The sequence below is a fragment of the Oncorhynchus mykiss genome, chromosome 2 (genome assembly GCF_057628025.1).
Source record: "Oncorhynchus mykiss isolate SJ-2025 chromosome 2, ASM5762802v1, whole genome shotgun sequence".
NCBI classification, from domain to species: domain Eukaryota; kingdom Metazoa; phylum Chordata; class Actinopteri; order Salmoniformes; family Salmonidae; genus Oncorhynchus; species Oncorhynchus mykiss.
The window spans coordinates 84504087-84518122 of NC_143023.1; the positions used below are offsets into that span (position 1 = coordinate 84504087).

At 42.0% G+C, this 14036-nt stretch overlaps 1 protein-coding gene across 5 annotated transcripts in view; it reads right to left on the reverse strand.

Moving 5' to 3' along the window:
* Window positions 1-679: 679 nt before the first annotated feature.
* Window positions 680-14036, reverse strand: part of LOC110498022 (tetraspanin-9) — a 430712-nt gene continuing 417355 nt past the window's right edge. For all 5 annotated transcript variants that reach the window (XM_090210589.1, XM_090210591.1, XM_021574569.3 and 2 more), the window contains 3 exons: window positions 13668-13799; window positions 9660-9743; window positions 680-5434 (listed from right to left, as the gene is read on the reverse strand). In XM_090210589.1, coding sequence (XP_090066715.1) covers window positions 5363-5434; window positions 9660-9743; window positions 13668-13799 — 288 coding nt within the window. In that variant the 3' untranslated portion in view covers window positions 680-5362. The remainder of the gene's footprint in view (window positions 5435-9659; window positions 9744-13667; window positions 13800-14036) is intronic.

Below are 14036 nucleotides of genomic sequence, written 5' to 3' on the forward strand. Positions count from 1 at the left end.
TGCTGGGATGCGAGGCCGAATTGCTGTGGATGCCAGGGAATGGAGTGAAAACGTCAGGAGGACTACATGAGAAGACTACTATAGGGGTTTTCTAGTTTTTCTTTCTACTGATGAAATAAAAATACAGTATTACCCTATGCTGGAAAATCAACAAAAAAAATCCCCATTCATCATTGATTCTAATCACTTTATTTCAATACATATTACTAATACAAAATAGTATGTACAAAGGCTAAACTAGGTATTTTTTGCATAGACGGAACAGTGAGGTTAAAGAAAGCCAGAATGGAATGGCACAGTAAACTCCAATAACTACCACACAGGAAGGACAGATGACTTCATGGGGTAAAGCTCAGTAAAAAAAATACTCGTACCCACATCAAGCAGTAAAAATACTAGATAAAATGGCCAATGTTATAGGATGCTCATCATCTGTAGAAACCAACTCATAAAATCAGAGAGAGAGAGAGAGAGACTCTGATGACAACTATCATTTGAGTTTCTATTAAGATAGTTCATCACACTGTCTGCCGTACCGGTCCCGATTCAAACATATACGGTATAGTTTTTTAGATTCAAACACATACGGTATAGTTAACAGTGCCAACAAAAAAGCAACACATCAACAATGTCAGTCTTCAAACATGAAAGGCAAATGAGTGTACAGGGTATCATGGAATTTTACGACACACTTTCCTTTATTTCAAAAATAGCAGGATTTAAAGAATGAAATGTAGTGCACCACCTTATATTCAGAGTGATTTTACATGTAGCAGAGAAACTCCACAGGACAAGGCTGACATGGAGCAGATAATACTGCCGTTTGCCACTACATCAAACACACTATTCAAGAGCATACACTTCAGAACAGCTCAGATAGTCAGCTTTAGTGGTGGGGGATTAGAGAAGAGATTATACAAATATGTCAAAGGTGGTAGATAGAAATGAGCTGCTTCCTTTCAAATTCCCTCATAGCCGACAAAACCCCAACAACCATTCTTCCCTTTCCGTCTCTAGTCTGTGGCAGTGTTTCCATGTGAAGAGAGTCAATACTTAATGCTCATTCCAAATCCATGCATGAAATGTATCTCTCACTACAAGCTGCAATAGTGTAAAAACATGAATACAGTACTAACCTCAAAAAACATATGAACATTTCATATACACTGCTCCTGAATGAAAATGTACAAATGCAAACAAACTATCAAAGGATTAAAATATGAATAAAATAACAATTAATGGGTAGGATATTAGTTATCACCCATACAGCTGAGAAAATGATTTCCAAAAATATACAGTCAGAGAGAGCGTAGGTGTTAGTTGGTAAGATCCTGCTGTCATTTAGAATTTCATATCAAATGATGCCAATAGGTATTAGGTTCATGAGTTCCTTCCTACTGTAGAGGTGCAACTGCAACAGTTGATCATTTGTGAAATTATATTATTTACACTCAGGACTAGCATAAGCTTAATGCAGTAAAAGGAATTATGTTGCTTAGTCAGTGTCATCTGAGATTTAACACATTCCACAGGGCAAGGTTGGGCAGGCATTTATAAAAGTGGTACAGGCATGGTTAAAGACATACTGCAGATAATAGAATAGCACTCTTAATTTAAAAGATCTTCATATATCGTCCTACTCTGACTGCATGTTCCTCCCTCAAAACGGGACTTGGATAAATGCCTGTGGCAAAGTTAAGACAGGAAGGTGGTTTAGTTGCACCTTGAACAGGAAAGTTTATTTTATCTTCAACTCTCCCGTCTAACCATCCTTTTATAATCCCGAGGATAAAATACTAATGATGTTATGTTCTCCGGATAACTGACAGTGAGCTTCAGACAAAACAAAGCCAAGTAGAACATAGTAAAACAGCATATTGTATAAAAGCAAGAGACAAAAACAATTTGTGTTAAAGTAACAGGCCTTCTTATACTGCACCCCTACGAACATGAACAAACAACAATTGTTAAAACACTGAGAAACCAATTGACGATGGGAGAATGTGAGAGAAGCACAGACATGAATGAATTCCTTCAGAAGAACAGAAACATTTCTGAATGGTTGAAAACTGACATTTCAAAGAGGGCAGTGACAGTTACATGAATGACAACGGAAAAACAGTTTGGGATTTTGAGATGATTCTTGAACCACGTCTGACATATAAACAGTGTGAAGCTGGTTCGTCTTCAGGATTTTTAAATATATATCTATCTATCTTCATGCTGAAAAGGCTATTCTGCATTTCATTCAACATCAAACCATTCCACCCCAAATCAGTTCACACAATGTGGCAATGTCAGACTTTTACAATACAGTAATGATCACAGATATGATCAGTTAAGTCTATGATGTTAGATGCAGTATTACTTCTGGGAGCAAACATAGTGACAAATAAAACGCCCCTCACCACCACCCAATCTTACTCAAGGGAGAGGGTGCAAGGATTTACAAGGGAGGTACAAAGGATACACATGTAGGTCTACACTCTACAGCAAACAAGTTCTTAAGGGACCAAAAACAACTGTCACGTCGGTACAAATGTCTATCCTGGCATGTACCTTGCAGAATTTGCTGGAGCGCTAAATTGTGACGACTGTTTGTGGATGCACCCAGGCTGAGGGGATGTGAAACCTGTGCTTTACATCAGCAGCTGTCATGTTTTCCCTGTGGAGTATGACGGGGGCATCTGGTGAATCAGAGGTAAAGGTGAGCAACAACCTGTGCCTGTGACGCAGCTACCCACAAACCAGCATCTGCCCGAATCTACCACTATGTAGGGTATGTACATCCCAATATGTTCAAATAAAGATGTCCTAATCAGCCTTAATTAATGACCTTAGATGATCCTGCAGATGATCCTTGCTGCAGACGGAGAGTGTAAAAGCTAGGCAGCAGTGTCTCTGAGCTAGCTGTGTTTGGTTACATTACCTCTACTTCCCCTTTATTCTTCATGTAGCAGCAATGCAGTGTCAGAGTTCTTACACTTCTTATCCCAAACAGAATCCTAGCCCTAACCCTCCTACATTTGTAAGATCACATTTATTAGGGCCTCCCGGCTGGGGCAGTGGTTAAGGGCGCCAGCTGTGCCACCAGAGACTCTCTGGGTTCGTGCCCAGGCTCTGTCGTAACCAGCTGCGACCGGGAGGTCCGTGGGGCGACGCACAATTGGCCTAGCGTCGTCCGGGTTAGGGAGGGTTTGGCCGGTAGGGAAATCCTTGTCTCATTGGTTGGGTTGTGTATTGGAGGATGCATGACTTTCAACCTTTGTCTCTCCTGAGCCCGTACGGGAGTTGTAGCGATGAGACAAGATAGTAGCTACTAAACAATTGGATACCATGAAATTGGGGAGAAAAAGAGGTCAAATTCATAAAAATATTACATTTTTTAGCTTTGCAACTTCTGGGCCCGATTATCAAATTTCCCAAAGTACAGTAAACATTCAGCCAGTTCAGCCAACCTCCATGTTAATGATGAATCAGTTTATCGATTACTACAAGCAGACGGTTGGCAGTGAACGCCTCTTAAAGTTCCCTCTTCTTCTGCACGATGACATGTTAAAGGAAAACTGGGTTGCGTTCATTAGGGCAAGCATTGGAAAATGTGCGTTTCCAGGTAGTCCCACACTGTTTCGGTCTGTTTTGATGGAGCCTAATGGACATGATCCTGTTGGTAAAGCCCTCCTAAGTAATTTAGAGTGTAGATATCCAAGTGGCCTGAACAGAACTACACTTGTTGTTCAGGACTCCTGTGGTTGAGCCATACATTGACCTACGTTGTGGCGCCAGTAACAGGACGCGTTGCCGTATCTAAACCACTGCATCACCTTTTGATCCGATTCCCTCCCTCACCTTCCACCCCCTCTGTGACAGACTGAAGCAGGGGATGTGCTTTGAAAACTACAACAGCAGTAGCATCCAGACTAGAGGTATAGATAGATACATCATCACTTAGTCTAGAAGGAATGTCAGTGGAAATGTGTACTGCGAAGAGTTTCTATCCCTCCTGCCGTTCTGACATGTAAAAAGGAAGAGAGAGAGGAAGAGGAGAGAGCGAGAGAGAAGGGGATAGAGAAAGAGAGGGATTAAAAAAAAGAGTTCAGGTGTGCAAGAGGAGAAACAGCAGAGAAACTCTTCAGACGATCAATGCCGTAGTAGACGTTTGAAGGCAGCCATCCATCCAGCAGTTCTGTTCTCTCTCTCCTCTCAAATCTCACGCTGCCTCCACTGCAGTAGCAGCTCCATCAGTCTGATCTAATGCTGCAGTCACTAGTCTCAGCCCTCAGAGAGAGAGAGAGCACCAGATATGTGCCAGTCCTGACGGGCCCGTATTAAACATTCATTTTGTAACCGTCTATTTATTTTATTTCAGAATGGAAGTACTGGTGGTTATAGACTATCTTAAGATGAATGCACTAATTGTAATTCACTCTGGATAAGTGTCTGCTAAATGACTAAACTTTGAAATGTAAATGTAGGTGGAAGTTGAAAAGAGAACAACACTGGTATGTTTCTTTGTGTCTTGCATGGTGAGATGGTTATCTGGGGGATTTGGTTGAAATGACTATTGATTTCAAGATTTGTAATTCTTCCTATCACAGAACATTCCTGACGTTCCAAGAACCTGTCTGAATCCAGAGCACCACGCACTAAGGACTCCTGGCATTATAACCTTGATCCTAACCCCTGACCTCTGGCCATCCACAGCCTCATCCATTTTACAGCTCTGACAAGAGATAAGACTTAGCATATCAAACACTCCATTCCATATGAGCGTAAAGAACACATTTAGAAAAAAAATCATGTTGTAATGGGGAAAAAAACATTGTTGTCTGACATTTTCAATAACAAAAAGTTCCAGGGAGTAGAAAACTAGCATGCTATGTTGGAGCCTTTCATCATTTACAAGGGAAAGTTAACGTAAATAATCAACACGACAAAATCCATGAAAGCCAGGAGGGAACTACAATATCGGTTTTGTTGTCTTCTCTTTCTTTGCCTTGCAGGGGGATGTGAGTATTAGTAAAGCGTTTGTCGTTTCACAAAATGCGTACTTCCCACAAAACTGTTAGTACAAGCACCCCAAAAATAGAAATGTACTTCTGAAGAGGAGAGCGATAACCTAAGGGTTCCTTGCCAAGTATATTTGTCCTTTTATCTTCCAGTCCGATTTTTCTTTGGCAAATGAATGGTGGCGTGGACAGAGCAGAGGAGGAGGGTGACACAGCTGCAGTCTGTACAGGGTTTCTGGGAAGAATGGGGAGGCTTAGTGATGCAGTGGGTAAGGGGGGATAGGGGGTCATCCAGAGTCTTTCCCATCAGGCAGCGTATGGGGCTCGTTTCACTGTGTGCCTTCTGTCACCCGCTAAGCGTCGTACTTCTTCCCCGTTCTATGGATTTGGTGGAACAGTGTCATGGAGAACGCCATGCCGAGGAGCTGCAGAGGAGAGGGAGAACACAGTGAATTTGAAGTCTAAATGGGTTTTATTATTGTTATTGACACAATGAATGGTACAGTGCAGCCAGCTCTGAGTGATGTGTATACAGATGTAAGATCTTAATTTGAGCCAGTTTGCTACAGCAGGAAAAAATCTTGCAGCCACAGGAAATGCAAATTATTATTTGGATTATAATTAATGGATATTTGTGTCAGACATTAAGTATCTGGTATAAAAAAAAAATATTGTCTGTGTCAAATCAAATTGTATTAGTCACATGCGCCGAATACAATAGCGAAATGCTTACTTACGAGCCCCTAACCAACAGTGCAGTTAAAAAAATAAATAATAATTAAATAAATAAATAAATAAAATAAGAGATAAAAGTAACAAGTAATTAAAGAGCAGCAGTAAAATAACAATAGCGAGACTATATACACAGGGGGGTACCAGTATAGAGTCAATGTGCGAGGGGCACCGGTTAGTTTAGGTATTATATACATGAAGGAAGAGTTATTAAAGTGACTATGTATTGATGACAACATAGAGTATCAGTGGTGTAAAGAGGGGGGGAGCAATGCAAATAGTCTGGGTAGGCATTTGGCTAGATGTTCAGGAGTCTTATGGCTCTTGGACCTAGACTCAGGTACCGCTTGCTGTGCAGTAGCAGAGAGAACAGCCTATGACTAGCGTGGCTGGAGTCTTTCACAATTTTTAGGGTCTTCCTCTGACACTGCCTGGTATGGAGGTCCTGGATGGCAGGAAGCTTTACCCTTGTGATGTAATGGGCCGTTTGCACTACCCTCTGTAGTGCCTTGCAGTCGGAGTCCGAGCAGTTGCCATTCCAAGCAGCGATGCAACCAGTCAGGCTCTCGATGGTGCAGCTGTACAACCTTTTAAGGATCTGAGGACCCATGCCAAAATTTTTCAGTCTCCTGAGGGGGAATAGGTTTTGTCGTGCCCTCTTCACGACTGTCTTGGTGTGCTTGGACCATGTTGGGGCGGCAGGTAGCCTAGTGGTTAGAGTGTTGGACTGGTAACTGAAAGGTTGCAAGAGCAAATCCCTGAGCTGATAAGGTACAAATCTGTCATTCTGCCCCTGAAGGAGGCAGTTAACCCACTGTTCCTAGGCTGTCATTGAAAATAAGAATCTGTTCTTAACTGACTTGCCTAGTTAAATAAATAAAAAATTGTTTGTTGGTGATGTGGACACCAAGGAACTTCAAGCTTTCAACCTGCTCCACTGTAGCCCCGTCGATGAGAGTGCTTGGTCCTGTAGTCCACGTATAAGTATTTTCAAATACACAGTCAAAAACAAGTACTTTTATTTGAGTATTTGAATCGTTAATTGTAAAAAAATAAAAAAATAAAATACTTGACCAAATTGTATTTAAGAAGATTTTCAAATAATTCTTTAAAAAAACTATTTTTAAATACCTGGGTAAACGCATGCAAGTGTATTTGAGTCAGTGTATTCACATTTTTTTAATACTTTCAAAACTTTGGACGTTTGTGATATTTGAAATCGTATTTGAAACATGGTCAGACTTTTGTAGCGGTTGATTTTTTGTAAGGTAAAATCAAGTCTGAAATTTCTAAGGGGAAATTACAAACTTCAGAAGCCTATTTAAACCTCAAATACTCTACAAGTTGCAGAAAGTTCTCCTGCAACAGGGTGATAAAATTAAGATTCTACATCTGTACTGTGCTACACTAGTGTTGTGTTACCTCTCTCTCTCCACACATAACAAGCTTCCTCTGTATCTCACTGAAGGAATAACGTGAGATAAGTGAGCGCATTATGTCAATTAGGTGAATTTTGATGCACCTCAAAGAAATGGTATTCTCTTTGAAGTTTTCCATTAAGAAATAGCCTGTGATACGCACAACTACTTTCACATCAAACAAAGTCGGAAGGCTGATCCTAAATTCTTTATCTGAAGCAGTAAGGACGGGAGTGAGTGGTACTCTTTATTATAGAACAGACCTGGGTTCAAATACTATTTAAAATCTTTTAAAAACCTTCAGCGTTTGCCTTAGCCTGCCTGGAGTGCCATATGGATGGGGTTCACAGTTTTGAGACTGAAACCAGGTCTGTTACAGAAGCAGACTGCACTTACTGCAGCCAGAAGTTACCTTGAGTGTGTAATCACAGTTATTATACCAGTCTCCAGAGCAAGGCTAAGCACACACCACAGATCACACCCCAAACCATACACTGTCACACACAGACCCACACCCTTGTTGTGTATATGTACTGACATGTATGTTAACCAATAGATGCACACACACACTACATGTTCATGTTTTGAAATGTATGTCAATTGTAAAGTCTTGTCTGTAATGTATTTTTCGTTAGGTGTCAGACCCCTGGCATACAGGTGTACTGTACTGTCTCACTAATGGGCTGTGGGATGTTATCTAGGTGGTGGGGTCAGGTCAAAGGTCAAAACCCTGCAGAGGAAAGGGGAAGGGTCTATTGCCCTTCTGCTGCTGCATGCTCAACCTACTATATACTATGCTTTAGAGGAGATCCAGATCCCCATTCTCTCTCATTCTCTTTCCTGCTCTCTTTCTCTCCCTCCCTCTCAAACACCCTATGCAAATGTTAGGTGTGTTTGGGATTTGTGTGTGTGCAGACAGAAGCATACCATCCCTGTGGTACAGTCTAAAATCATGGTGACTACACTAGTCTACATGAAAGAGATTGGGCTCTGCTGCTTCTGAGACAGAGGGTAGGTGATAGCAGAGTGACAGAATGCTGGAGTTAGACAGGTTGGGAAGACAGGAAGGGTAGACAAGGAGACAGACAGGTAGGGAAGACAGGAAGGGTAGACAAGGAGACAGACAGGTAGGGCACAGAGAATCACACAATAACAGAAGATAGTCAGACAAAAAGGAAAGTGAGTCAGACTTCTGAGTTGGGTACTTTAGGTTAGTCAGAGAGACAGACCACAAGGACAGAGAGACAGGCAGGTACTTTAGGTTAGTCAGAGAGACAGACCACAAGGAGAGAGAGACAGACAGGTACTTTAGGTTAGTCAGAGAGACAGACCACAAGGACAGAGAGACAGGCAGGTACTTTAGGTTAGTCAGAGAGAGACCACAAGGACAGAGAGACAGGCAGGTACTTTAGGTTAGTCAGAGAGACAGACCACAAGGAGAGAGAGACAGACAGGTACTTTAGGTTAGTCAGAGAGACAGCCAGGTACTTTAGGTTAGTCAGAGAGACAGACAGGTACTTTAGGTTAGTCAGAGACACAGACCACAAGGACAGAGAGACAGACAGGTACTTTAGGTTAGTCAGAGAGACAGACAGGTACTTTAGGTTAGTCAGAGACACAGACCACAAGGACAGAGAGACAGACAGGTACTTTAGGTTAGTCAGAGACACAGACCACAAGGACAGAGAGACAGACAGGTACTTTAGGTTAGTCAGAGACACAGACCACAAGGACAGAGAGACAGACAGGTACTTTAGGTTAGTCAGAGACACAGACCACAAGGACAGAGAGACAGACAGGTACTTTAGGTTAGTCAGAGAGACAGACAGGTACTTTAGGTTAGTCAGAGACACAGACCGCAAGGACAGAGAGACAGACAGGTACTTTAGGTTAGTCAGAGAGACAGACCACAAGGACAGAGAGACAGACAGGTACTTTAGGTTAGTCAGAGAGACAGACCACAAGGACAGAGAGACAGTCAGGTACTTTAGGTTGGTCAGAGAGACAGACAGGTACTTTAGGTTAGTAAGATTGCACACCACAAGGACAGCGAGACAGAGATGTACTTTAGGGTAGACAGAGAGTAAGACAAGAAGGACAGAGAGACAGAGATGTACTTTAGGGTAGACAGAGAGTAAGACAAGAAGGACAGAGAGACAGAGATGTACTTTAGGGTAGACAGAGAGTAAGACAAGAAGGACACACATGAGGAACATAGAGATGCAGCAGCATGCTGAGATCTCTTTATCAGGTCTCATATCACTTCCAAGTGTCTGGCTCTGGATCCAGCTCCAGTGTTCGGCACAGCGCCAGGGGGATTTCATTCCCTCAGACAGGACCAGGGTGCACCAGACACCATCTTCAATATTTCAGTATGGCAGAATGTGTGTGTGCTACTACACTCACGGATCATGGACCTTATTACGGGGCTGTCTCTCACAGGCAGGGTGAGAGAGGAGTCACTCACACACACAGGCTCCATGGAGAGCTTGCTGCTTACCTGCACTACCAAGATGCACATGCCAATGGTTCCCATGAGATGCTTATTGTCATCGAGCCACTCCTCCACCTTCTCATAGCAGCCCTAGGGGACAGAAAGATAACAATAGAAGAGTGAGTGGACACTAGCACCTGACAGAGAGAGAGTGAGAAAGAAGAGAAATAGAAGAGAGAAGGATACAGGGCGATGGAGAAGATATAGAGGAATAGTGATAGTTGATGGAGATGAATAATGGTCTGCCGAAATTGTCAAGCAATTTAACACGATACATTTTGAATGTGGGAGACATGACATATTTCAGACAAACAAGGGTATTCAGAAAAGAACACAGACGCAGTTAAATCACTGTAGCTATCATCTCTGGTTCATGCATACGGTTAGATGTTATCGCAAGTTCATTCGCAGGTCACAATTACTATCTCCATTTGGCGGGGGGAGTTTGTTACAGTTTCAGCTGTTACAGTGTGTCCTGTCTATACTGAAACATACATGACTATCTGGTCATCCCCGCTGGGCAGGATTACATGGCAAATATTAGAACTGAAGTCCCTGATGTTTTGTATTGTAAATGCTCAGGACCGGCATGTTGTCAGGTCCTCTAGCAATCTCTATGGGGGTACCACAGGGTTCAATTCTCGGGCCGACTCTTTTCTCTGTATATATCAATGATGTTGCTCTTGCTGAGGGCGATTCCCTGATCCACCTCTACGCAGACCACACCATTCTGTATACAGTGCCTTGCGAAAGTATTCGGCCCCCTTGAACTTTGCGATCTTTTGCCACATTTCAGGCTTCAAAAATAAAGATATAAAACTGTATTTTTTTGTGAAGAATCAACAACAAGTGGGACACAATCATGAAGTGGAACGACATTTATTGGATATTTCAAACTTTTTTAACAAATAAAAAACTGAAAAATTGGGCGTGCAAAATTATTCAGCCCCCTTAAGTTAATACTTTGTAGCGCCACCTTTTTGCTGCGATTACAGCTGTAAGTCGCTTGGGGTATGTCTCTATCAGTTTTGCACATCGAGAGACTGACATTTTTTCCCATTCCTCCTTGCAAAACAGCTCGAGCTCAGTGAGGTTGGATGGAGAGCATTTGTGAACAGCAGTTTTCAGTTATTTCCACAGATTCTCGATTGGATTCAGGTCTGGACTTTGACTTGGCCATTCTAACACCTGGATATGTTTATTTTTGAACCATTCCATTGTAGATTTTGCTTTATGTTTTGGATCATTGTCTTGTTGGAAGACAAATCTCCGTCCCAGTCTCAGGTCTTTTTTGCAGACTCCATCAGGTTTTCTTCCAGAATGGTCCTGTATTTGGCTCCATCCATCTTCCCATCAATTTTAACCATCTTCCCTGTCCCTGCTGAAGAAAAGCAGGCCCAAACCATGATGCTGCCACCACCATGTTTGACAGTGGGGGTGGTGTGTTCAGGGTGATGAGCTGTGTTGCTTTTAAGCCAAACATAACGTTTTGCATTGTTGCCAAAAAGTTCAATTTTGGTTTAATCTGACCAGAGCACCTTCTTCCACATGTTTGGTGTGTCTCCCAGGTGGCTTGTGGCAAACTTTAAACAACACTTTTTATGGATATCTTTAAGAAATGGCTTTCTTCTTGCCACTCTTCCATAAAGGCCAGATTTGTGCAATATACGACTGATTGTTGTCCTATGGACAGAGTCTCCCACCTCAGCTGTAGATCTCTCCAGAGTGATCATGGGCCTCTTGGCTGCATCTCTGATCAGTCTTCTCCTTGTATGAGCTGAAAGTTTAGAGGGACGGCCAGGTCTTGGTAGATTTGCAGTGGTCTGATACTCCTTCCATTTCAATATTATCGCTTGCACAGTGCTCCTTGGGATGTTTAAAGCTTGGGAAATATTTTTGTATCCAAATCCGGCTTTAAACTTCTTCACAACAGTATCTCGGACCTGCCTGGTGTGTTCCTTGTTCTTCATGATGCTCTCTGCGCTTTTAACGGACCTCTGAGACTATCACAGTGCAGGTGCATTTATACGGAGACTTGATTACACACAGGTGGATTGTATTTATCATCATTAGTCATTTAGGTCAACATTGGATCATTCAGAGATCCTCACTGAACTTCTGGAGAGAGTTTGCTGCACTGAAAGTAAAGGGGCTGAATAATTTTGCACGCCCAATTTTTCAGTTTTTGATTTGTTAAAAAAGTTTGAAATAAATGTCGTTCCACTTCAAGATTGTGTCCCACTTGTTGTTGATTCTTCACAAAAAAATACAGTTTTATATCTTTATGTTTGAAGCCTGAAATGTGGCAAAAGGTCGCAAAGTTCAAGGGGGCCGAATACTTTCTCAAGGCACTGTACTTCTGGCCCTTTCTTGGAGACTGTGCTATCTAACCTCCAAACGAGCTTCAATGCCATACAACACTCCTTCCATGGCCTCCAACTGCTCTTAAACGCTAGTAAAACCAAATGCATGCTTTTCAACCGTTCAATGCCTGCACCTGCACGCCCGACTAGCATCACCACCCTGGATGGTTCCGACCTAGAATATGTGGACATCTTTAAGTACCTAGGTGTCTGGCTAGACTGCAAACTCTCCTTCCAGACTCATATAAAACATCTCCAATCCAAAATCAAATCTAGAGTCGGCTTTCTATTTCGCAACAAAGCCTCCTTCACTCATGCCGCAAAACTTACCCTAGTAAAACTGACTATCCTACCGATCCTCGACTTCGGCAATGTCATCTACAAAATAGCTTCCAATACTCTACTCAGCAAACTGGATGCAGTTTATCACAGTGCCATCCGTTTTGTTACTAAAGCACCTTATACCAACCACTGCGACCTGTATGCTCTAGTCGGCTGGCCCTCGCTACATATTCGTCGCCAGACCTACTGGCTCCAGATCATCTACAAGTCTATGCTAGGTAAAGCTCCGCCTTATCTCAGTTCACTGGTCACGAACACCCACCCGTAGCACGCGCTCCAGCAGGTGTATCTCACTGATCATCCCTAAAGCCAAAACCTCATTTAGCCGCCTTTCCTTCCAGTTCTCTGCTGCCTGCGACTGGAACGAATTGCAAAAATCTCTGAAGTTGGAGACTTTTATCTCCCTCACCAACTTTAAACATCTGCTATCTGAGCAGCTAACCGATTGCTGCAGCTGTACATAATCCATTGGTATATAGCCCACCCAATTTACCTACCTCATCCCCATACTGTTTTTATTTTATTTACTTTTCTGCTCTTTTGCACACCAGTATCTCTACCTGCACATGACCATCTGATCATTTATCACTCCAGTGTTAATCTGCTAAATTGTAATTATTCGCCTACCTCCTCATGCCTTTTGCACACAATGTATATAGACTCTTTTTTTTATTTTTTCTACTGTGTTATTGACTTGTTTATTGTTTACTCCATGTGTAACTCTGTGTTGTCTGTTCACACTGCTATGCTTTATCTTGGCCAGGTCTCAGTTGTAAATGAGAACTTGTTCTTAACTAGCCTACCTGGTTAAATAAAGGTGAAAAAAACTATTTAAAAAAAATTGAAATCAAACTGCTTTACGCATAATGAAAGCAAAAGTTTACATGGTGACCAAAAATGCAGACCATTTAAAATCTTAATGATATTCAAAACAATTTAATCCTTATCTTAACACACTTGCAAATTAACTAGTTTAGTAATATAATAATAACAATAATAATAGTATAAATAATAATATAATAACATATGTTATTTAGCTTTTATCCATTTAAAAAATATAGATTTTTTTTTTCTGGGCAGAAAAGTGCCCTTTTTTTCCCAGGCTTGTGACATTGGCAAATACATTGGATTGTTGCACATTACCTAGCCAGTTTGCTACAGCAGGGAAAAAGTCCTGCAGCCACAAGATATTAATTATTTTCTGGATTACAATTAATGGACATTTCAAAGGGAAAATTACAAACTTCAGAAGTCTTTTCAAACAAGTTTAAAATCTTGTGACTGCCCAGTGCCCACCCAGTTCGCTCACCCTCGTCCAAAACATGTTGGTGGAGTTGCGTCCGCATTCTTGGTAGTGCTCCTGGCAGCAGCGGTCGGGCACCATTTTCTCCTTGAGGGCCTCATGCCAATCTGTGTACCCTACCACCCCACAACACTTCCACTGCATGACACACACACACACACACACACACACACACACACACACACACACACACACACACACACACACACACACACACACACACACACACACACACAGTTAGTGCTACCTGTCTGTGAGCCCTTAAACCAAATCTGATAAATACCACAGTAGTAGTCTACTGTAATGATTTATGCTCCCTGTACAATGCAGTCCCTATGTAGCTTCAAGGAGCCCATAGCATATTTGAAGAAACAA